This window comes from Cladophialophora immunda (genome assembly GCF_000835495.1).
Source record: "Cladophialophora immunda strain CBS 83496 unplaced genomic scaffold supercont1.6, whole genome shotgun sequence".
Taxonomy (NCBI): Eukaryota; Fungi; Ascomycota; class Eurotiomycetes; order Chaetothyriales; family Herpotrichiellaceae; genus Cladophialophora; species Cladophialophora immunda.
In genome coordinates, this window is record NW_015622546.1 from 466956 (window position 1) to 487318 (window position 20363).

At 52.1% G+C, this 20363-nt stretch overlaps 4 protein-coding genes across 5 annotated transcripts; 2 read left to right on the forward strand and 2 right to left on the reverse strand.

Moving 5' to 3' along the window:
• Window positions 1-4671: 4671 nt before the first annotated feature.
• PV07_09811 (uncharacterized protein) lies at window positions 4672-6271 on the reverse strand (the record flags this gene model as incomplete). Its single annotated transcript, XM_016397101.1, has 4 exons — window positions 4672-5540; window positions 5595-5679; window positions 5734-5849; window positions 5899-6271. 4 exons carry the CDS (start codon window positions 6269-6271, stop codon window positions 4672-4674), a joined length of 1443 nt encoding a protein of 480 aa, XP_016244292.1.
• A 1066-nt stretch (window positions 6272-7337) lies between these two features.
• PV07_09812 lies at window positions 7338-12824 on the reverse strand. Of its 2 annotated transcripts, XM_016397103.1 has the most exons (3): window positions 12621-12824; window positions 8608-12563; window positions 7338-8535 (listed from the first exon to the last, which is right to left on the reverse strand). In XM_016397103.1, the coding sequence occupies exons 1-3, from the start codon at window positions 12675-12677 to the stop codon at window positions 7593-7595; spliced, it is 4956 nt and encodes a 1651-aa protein (XP_016244294.1). In that variant the 5' UTR covers window positions 12678-12824; the 3' UTR covers window positions 7338-7592. The 2 variants fall into 2 exon arrangements, with proteins under 2 accessions (XP_016244294.1, XP_016244293.1); XM_016397102.1 differs by having other exon boundaries at window positions 7338-12563.
• Window positions 12825-13695: 871 nt separating this feature from the next.
• Window positions 13696-16847, forward strand: PV07_09813 (uncharacterized protein). Its single transcript, XM_016397104.1, has 3 exons — window positions 13696-14299; window positions 14347-14948; window positions 14996-16847. Exons 1-3 carry the CDS (start codon window positions 13973-13975, stop codon window positions 16752-16754), a joined length of 2688 nt encoding a protein of 895 aa, XP_016244295.1. The 5' UTR covers window positions 13696-13972; the 3' UTR covers window positions 16755-16847.
• Window positions 16848-17751: 904 nt separating this feature from the next.
• Window positions 17752-20017, forward strand: PV07_09814 (uncharacterized protein; the record flags this gene model as incomplete). The annotated part of the gene is made up of 9 exons (XM_016397105.1): window positions 17752-17948; window positions 18005-18016; window positions 18067-18207; window positions 18261-18393; window positions 18445-18502; window positions 18556-18709; window positions 18762-18857; window positions 18907-19647; window positions 19703-20017. Exons 1-9 carry the CDS (start codon window positions 17925-17927, stop codon window positions 20015-20017), a joined length of 1674 nt encoding a protein of 557 aa, XP_016244296.1. The 5' UTR covers window positions 17752-17924.
• Between the last annotated feature and the right edge of the window lie 346 nt (window positions 20018-20363).

Genomic DNA, 20363 nt, shown 5'->3' on the forward strand with positions numbered 1-20363 from the left:
CTCCCAGGAGAAGCGCAGCGCGGCGTGTCGACAGCAAAAGGTCCCCAAAAAAGACTGCGCGGTGGAGTCGTTGAGGTCCTCAACCAGCAACAACGCGAGGACAAACCCAATGGAACGCCGAGAGGAGGGTTCAGGGCGCCCACCGGCGCAGCTCAGGTTGGACCTGCCATGGCTTGGACACTCACAGGGATTCCAGAGGCAGAAAACTAGACGGGGACAAAAACGGGGATGTGAAAAGACGCGGGTTCCAAAGGCAAGAGTAGCAGGAAAAAGCGGGTGTTGGTTAGAACCGTGGAAAGTAGCCTTTTTGTATTTTCAGGGGCTGCAGCCTTGTCCAGCATCTCGTCCCGCCCAGCACGTCAAATGTCCTCCCCCAACCCCACCCACACTTTGAGGCGTTTTCGACCAAATCAGCGCAGCGCAGTCTTGTGAGGACTGCTAGTTGTCCGTTATTCCAAGACAATCGTGGCTGAGTCGCAGCATATCCATCCCGATCCAAAGAAGCTTCCTTTTGGGATTCCAGCACTCGGAGTATTTTCCTCGACCAGGTGACCGGCTGGCACACGCACACACAACGTAGAACATTCGGACTGTCTGGCCACACCTTATGTGGCAGCCAAATGACTCCTTCCGAAGCTTCCATTCGCCTTCTCCCACTCCTGAATCATTCCTGTGACATTCCGCCTCGAGATCTCGGTGTCGCCCTTTGCGCTCGCGTCGACCTCCTCCAGCTGCCTGTTGTTTTGCTGCGCTTCCCTCTCAACAGGACGCAAAGACGATTGGTCCTCTAATACGTCGGGGTGTACAGCCTCTTCATCATCGTACACACTCACCGAGTTCTGGGACAGAGACTGGGACAGAAATTGGAGTTGGAGTTGCGGGTACGCTTGGTCGTTCGTGACCACCACCGAGGGTCTGTGCGCTCCAAGGTCTTCTGCGCTTTGTCTCGATCTGCTGCGTTGGTTGGCGTCCACGTCCCTGCTTTCTGTGGCAATCCGACTATGCCCACCGAGTGTGACGGTCTCGAAATTGGAATCGTATGCCAGCGTGGTCGGAGACCGTATGTATGCCGCGCTCTGACTTTCATCGCTGACTGTGATTGTGGGATTGACAAACGGACTGTGGTATTCGGTGGGATACGTGGAGTCATCTCCTGCCCTATTGCGCCTGTATTGCGGTCTAGCCTCGAATACCGCACCCGGGTCTTGTTCTTGGTTGTCAACTTGATACTCGTTCCTCAAGGGGCTGTTCTGGGCGACCATTCCCCACGCATCACGTCGACCGTGAGCAGGCGGGGGAAGCAGCGCAGACGGATGTCGCGGAAGCAATCCGTTGCCGCTGGCGGTGGACTGGTAAGAGTTCCGGGATTGGTCTGGAGGAGGTACGAGGTGGCTTAGCCGCTGCTGCGAACAAGACCGTGCATAAGGGTCATCGAGGTTGTAGAAGTACGAAGCATGAGAGTCTTCCCCCCCAGCGTTGCCATTGCCCGGACCCTGTTGCCAACTTGCCATTAGAATGCCATGCGAGGCATATTCAAGAATAATGAGACCCCAACAGCACTTACGATTTGCCACGAATTATCTCCCATAATGGTGTATTCGTCCCAGTTCTTGTTCTCGCCTCTTCGTCCCATCAGCATGGTAGTCGGTCGTATCTCTCCTACAGCCAGCCGCGCCTGTCGCCCCCTCTCCCACGCGTACATGTTATTGATCCATCTTACCTCCTTCAGCCGGGCAACTTGCGATGCCGATCGTTGTTTGTTGGGATTGTAGAGCTCGGTTCCCCCTATTTCATCCAGGCCCTCAGGGTCGATCAAATTGGACTGGTTGCGACGGCAGTAGCGAAAAATACTCGCGAAGAGGATGATGCATGCGAACGAGGCGAGGATCACTATGCCGACGATGAGAGAGGGGGAGATTGCCAGCGAAGACTGTCCGCTGTCGTCGTTCTGTTGAGTGGCCATCGCGTCTCAACGCCGACAGGTGATAATTGTTATCAGGCCTCTGGGGGACAGATTCGATCAAGTTGCGCCGAAACGGGTGGCAATTTGTCGCTACAGGAAAAGGTATGCTTGCGACAGGACTTTGTGGTCGTGGTTGGACATGTCCGTCGTTACATTCGTCCTAGAAAAGAATGAGGATGTTGTCGACAAAGCCAGTCGTCGTTACAGCGCGTGAAGAGAAGGAATTCACCCAGAGACGATCACGGCGCTCCGGTGGAGGTGGACGTGAAGCTTGGACATGACAGGTGAACATCGCAGACGTGAAGTCCCGGGCATCAACAAACTTGGTCTGATCTCCATGTTTTCCACGGTGCGGCAGAATGCATATGGTCCTTCACTGCCGCAACGGTGCCACCTGAAATCTTTCCACAAGTTTGCGCTCCAGGCACGCGAAGATCATTTGAAGCGCTTCCCACCTTGCTCCAATCGGTGGCATCGACATTCATCATTCCTGGCGCGAGCCTTGCAGCGACCGTTCATCGACATAGCATTCAGAGACTGAATTCGCAGGGCCTCCACCGATGGAGCTGCTTTACGTTCGCCATCCTCTTCGGGATACGCTGCAGTGTAGCAGCCTGGTTCGCAATCTGCCCAGCGGTGATTGCAAGTGTGACGGTATCTTGCCGTTGCTCGCCGAGAGCAGTGATTTGCTACTTGCCCATCGCCGGATGATTCGTTGACCCTTGAGAGCGAGCATTTGGACTGTCCTACAGAATGTGTGCGGTTCGAGAAGTTGGCAACGGCTGGCGCAGGCTGCTGGCATGACAGACGCGGGAAACGTTAAAAGTGTTCAACACCTCGAGAGCATTAAATCTCCGCAACTCTCCGTCGAGCATTGGCACTGCATTGTCGGAACTGACTACATGAAGAGATATCTTCTAGGAAAGCCGATACTTTGTTCATAGCTACAATTTGCTGCTACAAAATCTATGCTAATGTCTGAGTATGCACACATGCAACGTCAGTGGGCTTCCTGGTCAGTTTGGCTCCCTGTGCGCTGCCGGTGACCCGTTCCTCTTCCTGCAGTCAGCTCACTGTCGTCAATTCCACATGCCGAGCATTCATTATTCATTTCAAAGCTCTCACAACTTCCCTTGCTCACAGAATCCCGTCCTTATTGTCCCCCAGCAATGCGATGGCTTTCTCAGCCTCCTCCGCACCCTCTTTGCCGCCGTCATATACCTTGTTCATAAAGCCACTCAGCTTCTGAAGAGCCTCCATCATCTTGTCACTGTCAAACTTTTCATAGTGCACGTCGAATAATGCCTTCATTGTTGCTTGACATGTGTTCATACTTTGCCTGACATCATCAAGCTTGGTCTTGACCAAGTGTAGCTGCTTGCTAATCTGGTCTTCAGGTGCTGGAGGAGCTTTTGGGACAACTGCAACGGCAATAGCTGCGGCGGACCGGGATCGTCTGTTTTCACGCTTGCGGGCAGAGTGAGATTTTGGTTTGGACCATATTCCGATGGAAGTGGAAGCCTCATTTCTCTCTTGAAGCGAGTTGTGATAAGTAACGCGGGGACCACCCACGTTTGGGTTCTTGCTCCCGTTCAGCACTTTCTGACGCTTGAACGGGGTGTCACGTAAGTCTGTCGGATCACGCTCACTGTCTGATGACAACGTCAAGTCGATCAGGTTCTCTTCTTTTATATCATGCAAGGGTCGCTTCCTCATCAGAGGCTGGATAGGATGGAATTTCAACTCCACAGTATGGTTGGCTGGGGGCTGAATGGTTACTGCCCTACTCTTCTTCTTTGTATTGTCACCTATGCCATTGGGACGATACCTGTCAGGGTATATTGGATCTTTGGGAAGACGACCTCTGGGGTGGAGGGTTCCCGCTTGTAGCGCAAGTCGCTTGACAACCCAGATGAGATTGAACAAGGCTTCGTGATTGAAGGTGTTGAACCCAGCTTTGGTGGCAGCGTCTGCGACTTGGAGTTCGAAGCCAGTCAATTCGACAGCTGCGGCTAGTTAGCACTGCCTTGTTTTCTTATCGTGGTGGCGGCGGCCATACTGCCTTGATAGAGACCCGTAACTCCCGTTTCTTGATGCTCATACCAACAGCCGACACCTCTGCCGCAGAAGCCAAAATGCTTCCACGGCAGGCATGTACCTCTTTGTTGGACTGCGCTGGCCAATCGACCAGTGTCCCAGTGAGCGAACTGGCAGGTGGGAGCTCCGAACGCATCGACATTTGGGCAGCGTGGCCCGAGAGCCCAGTAGCGGCAAGTGTACAACTTGTTTCGTGCGTCGACAGCAGGCATCGTGAGATGCGAGGGCCAGTTAGTACTGCCGCTCGGGATTGGTAACAGCTCAACGTGACGAGGGCAAAGAGGCTGAGCTCTCTAATGTAGCAAACTGTAGAAGAGCTGGACTAGGGGTACAAGTGATAGACTGAAGGATGAGGTGAGCGCAGGGAGGACATGAGAGGCAAAGGAGGGTCAAGTGAGGTGAAGTGAGACTGGCCTCAACCCAAGACACCACGAAGCAATCAAAGGAAGGCACCCACACAACTCACAATTCACGCCAACAAGATCAAAGAAAAGAGCGACAGATTCAGCAGACACGTTCATGCAAAATCTAAACAGAGTAAGAAGTCCACCCTGATCATCATTCATCTCAGCAGCAATTCATAACCTCTTCACTTGACAGGCTGGAACCCCCTACGCAGAAGCACGACGCTTCAAGGACTTCTCATCCGCCTTGAACATCTCTCCTTGCGTCTTCAACTTCATCAAGATATAGGCCGCCTTAGTGTCGGTAAATCCCCTTGAGGACTTCTTTCTCGCTGCAACATTATTCTGCCCCTTCGAGTCCTCAGAATCGTCTGACCCTGCATCGTAGTCTTCATCAACCTCCATCATTTCCGCGGCTGATCTGGGCGACATGTCTAGGACCGATTTGTCTGCTTCGACAGAGTTCGGTGGAGTGGCAGGGAACAAGGGCCTCCTAGGGGGTGGCAACAGGTCAAGAGGGGTGTGAGATCGTGGGATATTGGCTGCCGTCCGGCCTTTGCGAGTTGCTCTACAAGGTGAAGATGACCTAGTAGTGCTGGACGGTGACCAAGGGTTGTCAAAAGAGATCTTGGGAGGAGAGCGAGGGGTGTTGACCGCAGACCAAGGGTTGGTAAAGGCAATCTGGGGCGAGGGAGAAGACAATTCGTATTTGTCCTCACGACTTGTGTCCGTCGAGTATTCACTCTGGGAGTCCGTCTCTTTGTAGGGTTTGGGCAGGATCATTCTGAGTTGAGGCCGGACCTTGGGCGTCTGCGGTGTCTGCGACGTCTGAGGGCTGGATATGCCGGACGATGGCCCCGACGCAGCCAAGTTCTCAAGTTCACGATAGTGCCGAGCCTGCAGAGCACAACGTTTGGTGATCTCTGGGTCAATCTGCATAGAGCCGAAATTCTCAGAGTCGGGAGGGAGACAGAGCTCTGGGAAGGCTTTTCCAAACACCGGGGTCAGGGCGTAGCGAATGTGCCAGCAGAACGTGGCAGCCATTGCCTTGGCCGCGTCGTAGGGAATCCAGTAACCTGGACCTTGAGTCAGTTCCTGTCTGGACGAGGATTACCACCGCCTATGCATACCTTGTGCAACAAGAGCTCCTCCGGTGATGCTGTGGCACAGTTCTTTCAAGCCGGGATTCCTGCTCAGCATCTTTGCGGGAGTAGTCTGCAGGCACACAGTCAGCTCCGATGGACATCACTTGTGCAGTGGCATAAGCACCTTTGAATAGTTCCCACACTTGAATAGAGGCGTGGTCCGGACCAGACCGATGTTGTAGTCCCACAGCATGGTGTATGTGTTTGATTCGCCCGGTATTTTGAATTGGTATTGGAAGACTAGGCTTGGTTAGCTGGACAGCATGGGTCAACTGCTTGGGGAAAATACCTTCGAAGCTCTCCCTGCCTGTCTTCTCCCAAAACAACTTCTTCTCACTGTTGTACGGGATATGTCTTGGGTAGGTTGCTATGTCGCCAATCGGGTAGACTTCATACATCTGATGTTTGGCCTCTAGCAACTCATCTTGATACTCGTCAGGTGGATATCGACATTCTCCTTGGATGACCCCCGGCTTGAAGACCGCAGCATCTTTGCACATCTTCTGCTTCTTTCGAATGCGCTTGTCTGGTTCATGTCCAACTGTGTCAGACGCCGCCGAAGCCTGGCTGCCGTGGGCGGAGAGCTCGTCCCTGCTGTCGTTGTTGCTTTCATAGTTCTCCCCGTCCTCGACGGGGTTGAGGAGAGATTGGATTGCAGTCATGCCGAAGGACTATCACTTTGGGTGGAAAAGAGTGAGGTATGGCAACACTTGACGCTCGCAAGGGCGGTTTGATATATCTGCAGGCACAAAGATCTGCTTGATGGCACGACAAATGGCAAATAATAACCCGGAAACCACGCCACAACAAAGCTTAGAATCTTGCAATCTGCACGTTCTCCATGGAATGATTGTACCCACTTCCACTTTGGCCATGAGATACAAAGAAAAATATCGGATGATGAGCGTGTCTTTGCACTCATGCAATAGCTGAGGCAGGCGGCCAGTCTAGGCCGGGAGGTAGACGAGGCGGTCTCTTCATGATCGTCCTTCCTGCACGAATCAAAGTATCCACGGTACTCAATCTGGCTGGCACGCTAGATGAGCGGTGTAGGAGTTCGTTCTTGAGGGATCGGAATGGCGCAGCGGCGAGGCTCAAGTTCCCAGAAAGACTGGAACCTGAAAGCTTAGTCCATTGATTTCCTGTCTCTCCACACACCTGGGCCAGACGTACGTCGAGCTATCCTGGCGTCAAGGGAGAGTGTTAAACGTGTAGACAGACAGCTGGAGACGTTAAGACAACGATAGATCTCAAACAAGGCAGACACTCTTTTCGTGAAGACTGAGGCCGGGTTCGCAGGATTTGCGCACTATCCTGCAGACGGCCTCGAGCCACGTTGATCGACAGGGAATCAGGATCTATCGCAAACACAACCGCAAATTGTCAGCCAAATCAGAAACTGCAATTGAAGGGAGAACAACACGCACCCAAGAGTTGCTGGTCTAGCCATCCAGACGTTGACCCTCCGCCGGTACCTTGCATTGGCAGGTGGCACAATCAGCCCACTGTTTGGTCAGCCTTGCGATAGTCACAGAACAAACAAAGAAATCCCTGCGTCAAGCCATGCACAGAAGATACACAAAAGTGTAAGATCCCTTGACTTGATCCTCCAAGCATGTTTTGGCAGGCATGAAGTGCGGCCAGGAGATCAGGCAGAGCACACAGGATTTCAAACACATTCCAAGCTGAAACACGTCGAGAGCCATGATCTTTTGCATTCCGCCCAGACACACATTCAGGAACAATCACAGAAGGATAACTGTCCGGGTCAGCAAAAGAGCTGGATTGGAATATGCGATACCCAAGGAAACTATGTCACCACCGCCACAGAACATCGTTTGCCAACCGTTGCCCGACGCCATTCCGACCAAAACAGAAACTCCGGAACCAAATTCACGTTCACATCTCGTGTCTCATCCCGCCCGACACCTGATCCACCCGTGCAAGTATTGGACCAGTTCAACCACCGCCTTCGTCGCATAATCACTCGTCCGAAAATACCGCGGAGGAGCCATCGTCTTGGAAACCCCCATCTTTGTCCTCATCATCATCGTCGTCATCGTCTTCAAAAGTGTAGGTCGTCGGCTTCTTCGCAGTCACTGCTCGTCTTGCCGGTCTTGCTGCTGGTTTCCTTGCAACAGGCCCGTCTAGCTCAGAGCCTGAAGGTGACTTTAGGATATCATCTGCCAGAGCATCCATGTCATCATCTGAATCCACAATCTTCTTTTTTGCAAGTCTTTTCGCGTATGCCTTCGCAGCGGGGGATTGTTCAACCTTCTTCGTCGCTAAAGCTTTCTTGGGGGCCGTTTTCTTTGGTTTTGCCTGCTCATCCTTCACTGCCTTTTTAGCAGGGCCCTTCTTATTTGCTTTTGGCGGTACAACATCGCTGTCACTGTCGTCGCTGACAATCTTCTTTACCTTCTTGGGTGCAGGCTTCTTCCTGACCTTCACCGGAGCATTGTCTTCGTCGGAATCTCGGAGAACGTTGGTGTCATCCTTATTTGTCACAATGATGGATCGTCTCGGAGACTGTTGCGGAGCAAGCATCTTGTAGTCGGTCTCGTCCTCGGATAGATCCATCGAGGCCTTTGCAGGCGGCTTCAGAGCCGGCTTATATCCATGGCTGCTGGTTGGTCGGGAAACAGAGTTGGAGAAAAGCGCACGCGATTCACCCCCGCTATCTGTGTTGAGATTGCTTGGTAGACCTTTCACCATGTCACCAAGATCAGCGAGCAGATCGTCTCCATTGTCGCTTTCGGAGTCACTCAATAGCGCATAGTTTGTTGGCTTTTTGGTTACCGCACGAGCATGTCGGGGTGCAGCCTTGAGAATGCGGTTCTCGCCGTCAGACTCATCTTTCACACCGTTGACAAGGCGATCATTGCTGGGCTTCGCAAGGTCCTCCTCTGGTTCCTCAATGGGGTCACTGGCACCATCAGTATACAGGCTTCGCTTCTCCAATGCATTCTTCAAAGCATTGGTCTTTGGGGCAGCATACGCTGTAATAGAGCGCTGTTTCGGAACCTGAACCGGTTTCGGAGCAGGCGCACTCTTCTTTGCTTTTGGAGCAGACTCCTGGAAATCAGAGTCATCGTCCCACGCATCACCAAGTCCCTTGCGCTTCTTGATGGTCGGCTTCGTCGTTGCTGCTGTAGCAAATTTCTTCGAGACGCGACGTCCCTTCCGGATATTGCGTTTGCGGTTGTGCTCGTCTTCCAGCTGAAACCTCCATTCGGCGATGAATTCATCAAGATCGTGTTTCCACAGATCTTCCTTGGATTTCTTCATCAAAGCATCGATCTCCTCCTCTTTGTCTCCGATCTGTCGCTGGAGTCGCTCAACTCGCTCCTGGGTTAAAGACCAAAGAGCCATGCCGAGAAGGTAGTCGTAGGCGCTGGCGTCAACAGACTCTTCCTCGTCCTCTTCGACAACTGGCTCGTTCTCACCTTCTTTGGCGGCGTCTTGAGTTTTGGGGAAAGCGTCAAATCCAAGCTTCTGGAGTTCTGCAATCAGAACAGCCTTTTTCTTCTTGGAGATATTAAGTTTTCCGTCAATGATCATCTGAATGAACCTGGCTTGGTTCGTCAGCCGTCTGAGATCTTTCTGCATCTCTTGCAAAAGCCATTCCTTGCGCTTAGCATACAACTGCAGACGATAGCTGTAGAATTCGTCCATGATCGCTTCGACGTTCGCATATTTGGTGATGCGGCCCTCTGGATCAAACGCAACAAGATTTGATGTTGCCACTGACTTTGTGAGCTTGAATTTCTCCACAAGACCTTCTTCTACAGCAGACTTCATGTGCTTCTCGTCCAGCTGGATGATAAAATGCACTGAGTCGTGAGTATTATAATCCTTGTAGTCCTTGATAAACGATGGGGCTTTCTCTGCTTTGATGATCTCTTCTAGTCGATCCTTGAAATCCTGCGTCCAGGTACGGATGGGCAACTCTGTTATCTCAACTTCAGTGTCGCCGCTTTGGTGGATGATGCCACTGAATTGGAATCGGTCAGGTCCGGTAGCCTTGACTTCACCTTTGAATCCGCGGAACCAGGGCTGCATAGGCTTCCAGTCTTCGCCGGCCATTCTGCGTTTGAGGTTGTCCACGATGTCTTCTGGATTGTAGTTGGGGATAGAAGAACTCCAGCCCGTGCCAATACCGTCAGCACCATTGACGAGGACCATTGGGACGATCGGTACGTATACCTCGGGCTCGATCTTCTTGTCATCATCATAGTTATAGGACAGAAGGGGTTCATCGGCTTGGTGAAACAGCTTCCTTGCGAAGGGCGATAGACGGGTGAAAATGTATCGAGCGCTTGCAGAATCGCTGCCGCCCTGGTTTCGGGTACCAAATTGGCCTGAGGGCTCCAACAAGTTGACATTGTTCGATCCGACAAAGCTTTGGGCCAGGCCGACAATCGTCTGCTGGAGAGATGTTTCACCATGGTGATACGCGGTCATACCACCGACCAAACCCGCCAGCTCAGCAACCTTCATATCCTTTTTCAGATTGCGCTTGAAGCATGCATACATGACTTTTCGCTGACCAGGCTTTAGACCATCAACTACTGAGGGGATAGATCGGATGTTGTCGGCCATGCTGAACAGAATTAGCTCTTTGTTGACGAAATCGGTGTAGGAAATGTTTTTGGTCGTGTGGTCCAAAAATGTCCCTGGTTTGAATTGCCGCAACCACTCCTTTCGCTCGTCGGCCTTCTTCTTGGAAAAGGCAAGTTCGATCAAAGAGGCTTCATCGTCCTTCATGACGTCGAATTCTTTGTGGTGCTTGTCGATATCATTGAAGTATTGCTGTGCATCTTCGGTCGTGCTTGTACCCAACCCCTTGTAGTATTTGTTCTCCCAACCACGTTCGTGCTTATGTGCTTCTTTCCAAGCCTCATACTCCGGCATGGTATAAAAGGAGCGAGACTGGGTAGGATTCTTAGGATCGCCCTTCCATACTTTGACAATGGGAGTAATGAACTCGACCAAGAATTTCGGGATTTTAAGGAGACTGGGAAACTGAACCTGCAGGAAGTTTATCAACAATCCCTTAATATGACTTCCATCATGATCTTGATCAGTCATGATCATCAAATGTCCATAGCGGAGGCCATTTGTGTCAGAATACACCTTCTTGTGCTGAAGCCCAAGGAAGTTCTTGATGTTCTGGATCTCAGCGTTTTTGGAGATTTGATCAATAGAAGCATCTCTGACGTTGAGGAGCTTACCCCGCAACGGAAACACGCCGAACAGGTCGGGACCGACGACGGAACGTCCTGCCATGGCAAGACCTTTCGCCGAGTCACCTTCGGTCAAAATCAAGGTACACTTATGCCCTTCTCTCGTGCCGGCCTTGTTTGCGTCCGTCAGTTTGGGGTTGTTCATTCGGCTCCGCCTGCTCCCATCAGATTTCTTTAGGATTTGATCGGCTTTCTGCTGGGCAAAGTGAAGAATGTTGTTGATAACTTCGGTTTTGGCAACCTTCTTCATGAATTCGTCTGACACCTGACACTTACTTCCAAACTGACTAGCTTTTGTAGTCAATTGTTCTTTGGTCTGTGAAGTGAAGGCTGGGTTGACAATCAGGGCATTGACGAAGATGAAGATATGATTGCGAATCTGGTTAGGCTTCAGTTGCGCACCGCCCTTGTTCTTTTTCTTGACGACTTCCATCAAGCGGTTGACGATCTGGTCGGCAATATAGTTGACATGTGTGCCTCCTGAGGTGGTGGCGATGGAGTTGACGAACGACACCTGTTGGAATGAGCCGTCAGACACGGCGAAGCCAATCTCCCACCGGGAGTCGGGAGATTCTGTGATGATTTCAGACGTGTCATTTGCAGCCTCCTCACCACGCTCCTTCTTGATTGCTTTGGTATACATTTCAATGTACTTTTTGAAATTTCTGACGGGAACGGCGGAACCATTGAGTTTGACTTTGACCCCTTTACAGGTGCCGGCAAGATCGTAGACCCGGCGCTTGAAGAGTGCTTCGAGATCATCATCCATAGCCGTCATGCCAAACTTTGCGAAGTCAGGGTAAAATGTGACTTTAGTGTAGTCTTCCCCTTTGGAATCGGTGATCCTAGCCTTGCCCATCTCGGACATATTCTTGGTCCAGGTCTGCTTGTATTTCTTCTTTTGTTTCGAGTCGGCAGTCTCAATAGTGAATTCGGTGCTGAAGATGTTGGCCAGCTTCGCACCGTAGCCATTCCTGCCACCTGTGATCTTCTGTTCGTTGTCGTCGTAATTCGAGCCGGTTAAGAGATGGCCGAAAATCATCTCTGGGATGTAGATCTTTTCTTTCGAGTGGATCTCGATAGGAATACCACGGCCATTGTTCCAGACGCTGACTTCGCCCTTTTCTCGGTCCACGGTAACACGGATCTCATCCATCTTCTTGTCATTTTGCTTATTATCTGCGGCATTGACCAAGATTTCATCGAAGATCTTGAATATACCGGGGACAAAAGATATTTCGCGGAATTCCATGCAATCTTGTTCCGTGTTGTAGACCCACATCTGCTTTTCTGTGCGCTCGACCGAGCCAATGTAGGTGTCGGGACGCTTGATGATATGTTCGAGCTGGGTAAGTTTCTGGTATTGCTCGGAGACGCGTTTCTTCTTCTTCTGGGGCTGTGGTGAATCGGTCGCGCCATCAAGGCCTATGGCTTCATTGACAACATCGCCGAGAGGTTTCTTATGACTCCCTTTGACAGGGTTCGGCTTCGCTTTCTTTGCCTGCGGAGGAGTGTCTTCAAGCAGCGACTCATCATCGAAGGGGTTGCCGGCTTCATCGTCTGAGGCTTCGTCTTCCGAGTCTTTCTTCGAGCGCTTCTTAGGAACGGTAGTCTTTGGCTTCGGGCCGGGTTTCGCTTTGGGAACCGTCGCCTTCTTCGTCGCAGCCTTAGATTCGGAGGCTTTCTTGACGGGCTTGGTCTTTGGTTTCTGAGTAGACTTGTCAGAAAATGCGCTCCCATTGCTGGGAGATGCGCTGGGACTTACAGCAACAGGCTCAAAATCTGAGCTGCCGTCATCGATGTCGAACATGGAGTCGTCCATCGCGGTGGTGTTCTCGGACACGAAGGCGAATCAGAAACGCCCAGTCGCTGGGTCAAGGAGGAAGAGATTGTCAATGCATGCGACACAGAGAGATATCACTTGCTTCCTTATCTGGACAGTCACAGACGATGAAGCAGAGCGTCTCCTGGTTCGCAGAGGGTTATTGTTGACCTTGTAAACATCAACTTTGAGGGCGAGTTTGGATGACCCACATCGCCAAGAGCTCGCGTCACGAACTAAACCTTTTTAGGAATTATCGAGCTTTCTTGGGGTGTTCACACAAAAGTACTTTATTCTACTTGCTCTTCACTGCCAGCTTGCTCATCTATTGTTTGGACGATACAAAGTCATCGCAGCAGGTTGGCGCAGGAGAACGGCCACGATATATCCTATCAATTGGTGCCATGGAAGCGGATAATGGTTCCCAACATGGACGATAGATATCTGTAATATCGACCAGCTGTGGAACGCCCCCTTAAACTAGTGCTCCATCCCGAGTTACTCGAAAGCCTGAACCGCGGGTCTGGGTGCTCCAATGGTGCCATGCCGCACACTTCCCATTGCCTTGCCAGATACTCGTATGTCTACGTATGACTATTATCGATTGATAGTGCTTGTATCGTCTGGGAGAGCAACTCATCGCGTGACATTCTCTCGTCGTTGCAGCACTTGCGACCTCAGAAGTGTCAGAATGCCCGGCCAACAACAACACTGACCTCCCCGCACCGCCATTGACGCGTTTCTCCTCCATCAAGGCTGCCTCCTCAAACTCACCTCTCATGCAGGGCCTCAATAATGAGTCTGTGCCGTGTGCAGAAAGTTCACACAGAGTCATTATACATCATCTGGAGGCCCTACCTTCTCATGATTTAGTACTCAGGACCTGCAGAGAGCCGAAATTGCACGAACGGTGGGTGATCAAGCATTGGGTGTGGGCAATTTGGCAGGCTAGTGCCGACTCCATAGTTTCAAAGCCCCTTGGCCCACCACTGCTCAAACATGTCTACCCACCTGGGCACTCATATGGACTGTGCTCGTCTTCCTCCTCCCTTCATCGTCCTCGACGACAGCCATTCCTTTCTTCCCTGTTCCGCACTTCCCTCGCACGGTCGCTGGCAGACCCGGCGAGCAGTCTCTCTTTGTGATATCTGCCGGTCGTTGGAGCTACCCAAGTCTCAACCACCCCAAGGGCTCACTCTTTTGCCCTCGCTGTCCGACCTAGAACCTTCCCCGCCTCGTTCACCGCCCCTGGCATATCGAGAGTGCCTTGCCTAGAGTCTTCAGAACCAACCAGGATGACCGAAGTCGAAGCCATGCACCCAGTCCCTTCCGAGGCGATCCCCGAGGGTGGGAGCGATATCGAACCCGAGAATGTGCCTCTCCCTCGCAGTTCCATGGTCTCAGTGCGACTGTCAGATATTCCATTTGATCCCGACCTCGACATCATTGGTGAGCGAGACATCTCGCAGGAGGCTTCGCAGCCTCGCAGTGGCCCGCCCTCGGCCCGGACCAGTCGATCCTCTTCCCATACTTCCGAGAGCTCAATTTCGTTAAATTCTGTCAACTGGGAGGGTCTGGAAAAGACAGAGGAACAGGTGCACAAGGACGAGGCCACAGATGAAGTGAGCCCATTATGTCTGTGGCTATGACTGCGGCTAACATGAGGCAGTCTACAACGTTGTTACTGGCGCGTTTGGAGAAAGAGAATGCAGCGTTGGCCACCAATCCCAAGGCTGGCATCACAACGACTTCGCGACCACGCAAAAACACCCGCCCTCCTTCCGTACAACAACTAAAAAGAATGGTCGATGGACCCCAACGCCAATCTTTGAGATATTCGCTATTACCTGCTCCTCCGATGACGGAATTGGAATTCTGGGCAGCATTGGTTCAAGATTACACTCAAACTGCCCAGCGACTGCCCACCCTAACATCGAACAAGATTCGAGGAGGTGTCCCGCCACCTCTGCGTGGTGTCGTCTGGCCCAGTATCGCTCAGGCTCACGACGGCTTTTTACATTCTGAATACCAGAGACTCTCCAATGAGCCTTCGCCGTATGACGGCTTGATCGGAAAGGACGTGGGCAGGAGCTTCCCGAACGTTGACATGTTTCGAGAGAAGGACGGCGATGGCCAAAGAATGCTCGGCAAAGTCTTGAAAGCCTTTTCACTTTATGACAGCAAAATCGGGTATTGCCAGGGCCTTGGATTCGTTGTCGGACCACTCCTGATGCACATGAGCGAACCCGAAGCATTTTGCATCCTTGTCAGGTCAGGACACCGCTCCGTTTCCAAAGAGAATACTGACTCAAATGTAGGCTTATGGAAAATTACGATCTTCGGTCATGTTATCTCCCAGACTTGTCGGGCTTACATCTTCGAATATACCAGTTCCAACAGCTCCTAATTCGACATTTACCGGCACTGGCGGCTCATCTTGAAGAGTTGAAGGTCGAACCATTATACGTGTCACAATGGTTTTTGTCTTTTTTTGCCGTCACCTGTCCACTTCCTATGTTGCTCAGAATTTACGATGTAATATTGTCTGAGGGGGCGACAGAAACGCTGATGAGGGTTGCCTTGTCTCTGATGCAACGGAATCAGAAAAAGCTGCTCGCCTGTACCGAATTTGAGGACGCCATGCAGTTTCTGCTGTCGAGAAGTCTCTGGGACACTTATGCTCAACATGCGGACGATCTGGTGTCGGACTTTGTGTCATTGACTGGGTTGGTGTGCCGAGAGTCTCTGCTTTCGCTGGAAGCAAACTTCAGGCACTCGCAGAATTTAACAGAGGCGCCCTCGTTGAAGAGCGCTGTGTCTTCCTTCTTGGGCCGATTCTGGGCAGGCTCGTCACATGCGCCTTCCCGATCTCAGAACCTGAGTCTTATGATTCCAGGAAATAACAAGTCGGTGCGAAAATCGTCCTCCGGGCAAAGTTTGACCTCGACACTCAACTCGCTCGAGACAAGTAACACAGACACCAGTACTGTTGCCACGGAGATGTCGGATGAAACACCCCCAAAAGCGACTGTATCCGCTGCCACCAGCGTCCACTCAGCGGTTGTACCTACCCCTGACTCGAGCAATCGGAATCTCCATCATCAGATCGAAGATCTCCTCACAGAACTCTCCAAAGTCCAACGGCAACATGTCGAGCTTGCTCAAGAGCTTCAGCGGGAGCGAGAAGAACGTGAGGAGGACCGGCAGATTGCACGAAAAGTGCTGGAGCAATTACGACGGCAAACCACCGATATCAGAGAGCTGGCAGAACCGGAGAGCTCAGAGGCCACGGAGGAGGACATGGAGCTTGACATGCTCATGGCTCAAGCTGAATGCCAACTGTGTCGAGACGGCTCGAAGCGGCTGTCCGTGTCGCAGTCCAAGCACCAGCTCCGCGATGCGGTTTCTGAATGGAAGGAGAGGCATGATGCCGAGGTGATAAAGTGTCGAGATCTCATGAGACAGCTTGACGAGCGAGAAGCGGAACAGAACACTCTCAAAGAGCAGCTGCGAGATGCTCGAGCTCGGGTTCAGGATGCACATCGTGACAAGCAGCGTTTGGAGAGGACAGTGAGCGAGTTGCGCTCTCGCAACAACTCGGTGCCAGATTCACCTGCCGACCTCTACACCCCCGTCAGCGAATTCCCTGACCTGAAGTTACCTGCTCCAAAATCCGGCCTGCGAGAGTTAAGATTGGGCAGACCGGAGGCGACCCGATCAAGCAGCGTCGGGCCGTATTCGAAGCGTTCAAGCAGCCTCAACACTCAAGCCGTCCTTGCCACGGAAAACCACGAGCCCATTTCCAACGATGCCCTGCTGCTGGAGCTAGTGAATGCCAAGACAGCTGAGGCGGTGGCACGACAGGAGCTGGAGGAGACCAGAGGGAAGCTAGACGCTTTGCGAAAGATCTTGGGTGGAGCGACATCCTCACCTACAGCACGAGCCAGCACGACCGAGTCACCCACGACACCTGCGGTGGCTCCAAGTCAGGGAACAAAGGATCCCCCCAAATCCACACATGCGCCCACTGCAAGCACTGGAGGATTCTTCAGTGGATGGGGAAAGCGAGGGACGTAACGACGAGCACGACGCTGCTCCATTCTTCTACATACTCATTTAATTGATGATCTAGACAGCCATTTTGAATCTTTATCGATGACCCTCTGGACACTTCTTTTTCCAATTTCTTGCAATCTTGGAGCGACAAGGCTCGGTCCTCGAGCGTCAGTCCTCATTTTGTTGCCTCGTATTGTGTCCGCTTCCCGCCGGGCTTCTCATATCCTGAAACGGTACGGTACAGATACGAGGTAGATTATCAGCAGACGATTCTCGTCGGAAACATGTCCAGGGAGGCGATCGGCAATGTCCCTACCCCACCGCTGCCCAGCAAACAGCAAACTTCGTGCTATAGCGACCAACCGGATTATGGCCGGACCAGGCGACTTCTTCGCCCACATCCGAAGCGCTGCGAAATCTCTGGCTGTGAGCTGCGCCATCCGGATCGATGCTGATTCATACATCTGGTGATTCTGCTCCTTGCTGTGGTTACGACGACGGAAATGTCCCGTCTTGCTGGCGTGGCTGACCAACGTTAAGCGCTTCTAGGTAAAGCCTTCAGCCCCTTTCCCGACAGCCTGGCGTAGCCCGGATGCGTCCAGCCTGCAAGGCGGATACAAACTCTCTTCTAGCCTGGCGCGGCCTTCAAGCTTGCGTTACAGAACGCGGAGGTGGGCATGGAGTCCCCAGACTCATCGCCGAAGCTATGGAGCCTTTCTTGATCCTCTACCAATAACCAACGCAATCCTCAAGCCGATCCACAGAGCCGAAGCACATGGAGAACGTCCTCTGTCTCTATGCAGGGTTTTCGCTCGGCCGTGTGGACCCAGCTTCTGGACGGTGGTCGATTTTGCAGCCCATGTACTCGTTCAGAATGTCTGCTGAATAGGTCTTCGACTCGCTACAGGAACAATTCCACGCCCATGGCAGCAGCCGAAGAACCTTTGTCTCTCGCTTACGACTTTTCCGATGCATGATTTACAATACGATGACGAGGCGTCGCAGACGAGGCGTTCGTCTGGGCTGGTCTTCGAGACACTCTTATGCTGTGGCACATATATGAACGAGACCCGCTGCCACAACGCCAATGTCTGGGTCCAGCTTTCCAGCCCTGAAGTCCTTCCCAAAGACCGACCTTAGGACCAAGGAGACCATTGTGGTTGTGTGCTGGCTCGACGCCTCTCTCTCAAGATGGAGATGAACTATGATGAAAATGTATTTTCCGCATTGTCCCTACTCTGTGGTCATGTACTGACTTTCTTACCCCCTAGACGCTCCACCAGGTAAACAGGAAGCCATCTTGCCTGGGAATGCTCTTCTAACCATTGTGCAGCTGGAGGATGAGCTCCATACTCATATATACCCGGGGACTGAGATCATGAGTGACGTTGGGTCTCATCATTTTGTCAAGTCGTCGGACAGATCTCATCGCGTTCTGGTGCCTCAGCCATCAGCAGACAAACATGATCCTCTTGTCAGCAGCTACCAGGCCAACTCAGGTGGTCCTTGTTTCTAACAGTTGTGCAGAATTGGACTCGCTTCTGGAAATTCTCGAGCGTCTCCATGGTGATCGCCGCCACGTTCGCACAGGGATTTGGTCCTCTCGCTCTGGCGCCCATGTTCCCGAATCTGATCGAAGCGTTCAACACGGATCTTGCAGGTATGGATGGACTCACTCTTTTGTACTACTCCCTACTCACCCATGCTGCAGGAGCCGTACAGTTCACGGGTGTTTGTATTCTCGTCTTGGGCTTCAGCAATTTTCTCTGGTAAGTCGATGCCATCTGATCCTCGACGTCGGTTCTGTTGCTGATTCATACAGGGTGCCCATCCAAACATCCTTTGGTCGCCGACCTGTCCTCATTTTCTCGACCCTGATCTGCCTCGTCTCGAACATCTGGAGAGCCGTCGCCAAAGATTACCGCAGCTTCATGGGTGCTTGTGTTCTGAACGGGATCGGTGCTGGACCTTCAGAGGTATGCAAATAAATCAGTTACCAAGTTGTCATCTTGCCTGACACAGAGACAGACTGCTGCCCCCACTGTCATTGCTGACGTGCTATTTCTGCACGAACGAGGCGCATACAACACTCTTTATTTCACCGTCTATTTCGGCAGCTTAATGGTAAGAGAAGGTCTCCTCTATCCCAAGACCCCTGCTTATGAGTCCTCAGATTGGTCCTATCATCTCGGGGTCGATGGCGGAATATAGCAACTGGAGAAACTTCTGGTGGCTCAACGTTGCTCTTAACACAGCTGCTCTTGTCGGTCTCTTTTTCCTGTTTCCGGAAACCAAATGGCATCGCCAGCACCCGAAGGAAATGGCCACGCAGGAGCAGGAGCAGAAGCAAGCCACCTTCGACGAGAAGATGACCTCCGAAGCCATTGAGGATCCCGAGAAGAATGTCGTGACCGTGGAGCCCACCGCGGTCGACTTGACGGTCGCTGCCACGGCTGAGCGCGATCCGTTCTTGCACTCCGGGACACCATCCAAGCAACAGTTCAAGCTGTGGCAAAATAACGCGCATCCATTCCAGGCCATCCTGATGGACCTTTGGATTCCGTGGAAACTTCACCTCTACCCGATCATTGAGTTCTCAGCGTTTGTCGTGTCGTGGTCGGCGTCGTCATTCTTGACCATCAACCTGACACAGTCACAAAACTTTGCAGCACCGCCTTACAACTTCCCACCGCAGAGCGTCGGATACACCAACTTCGCCGTCCTCGCCGGGGCATTGATCGGCCTGTTGACCAACGGCCCACTTAGCGACTGGATCGCGGCCCGGGCGACGAGGAGGAACAAAGGCATTCGAGAGCCCGAGATGAGATTGCCGGCCATGATCCCGTATGTGATTGTCATGCTCATCAACAACTTTGTCGTGGCGTTCGGGTATGAGTACAAGTGGGATTGGCGAGTAAGTGTTGTCCTCCAGTCTCGACCTTGCCGCCAGGATGGCTAATGCTCTTCAGATCATCGTGATAATTGGCTATACGTGTGCCGGCATCCAAGTCGCTGCCATCCCGGCCATCGCCTCGACCTACAGCGTCGACTCGTACAAGCCGGTCGCAGGCTCCATCTTCGTCGCCATCACCGTGAACAAAAACGTCTGGGGGTACGGCTTCAGCAAGTTCATTACTCCGTGGATCATCGCCGATGGGTACCTCCCGCCCATCATGTTGAATATGAGCCTGATCTTCTTGTGGTGCTCGTTTGGGATCGTGTTCTACTTCTATGGGAAGACGTTCAGGAAGTGGACCAGCAACAGCTCGGTTCACAATATGTGAGCTGACAGAACTTGGAGCCTTGAAGGTGGTCACCACTGTACATATATAACAAGTCTGTCAATCCTATACTATCCATATGGAGAAGGGTTGAGTTGGACCGAGAGTTGCCGAGAGTTACACAATGTGTATAAAACTGGTGGTCGCCAGAGCTAGTTTCACGTCTCTCTTTCTTTGTGCGATTTTCTACTTTGGCAGCCCCTACTGTAGTCAGTATTCATCCCTCACACTTGGCTAGGGACTTCGACGCGCACACACAAATAAAATAAAAAAATACCGGGATCAAAAAGAAAATAAATACTCCCCTTTCACTTTTCCCAATTGAACCCCCTTCTCCCTCGTTGCCCAC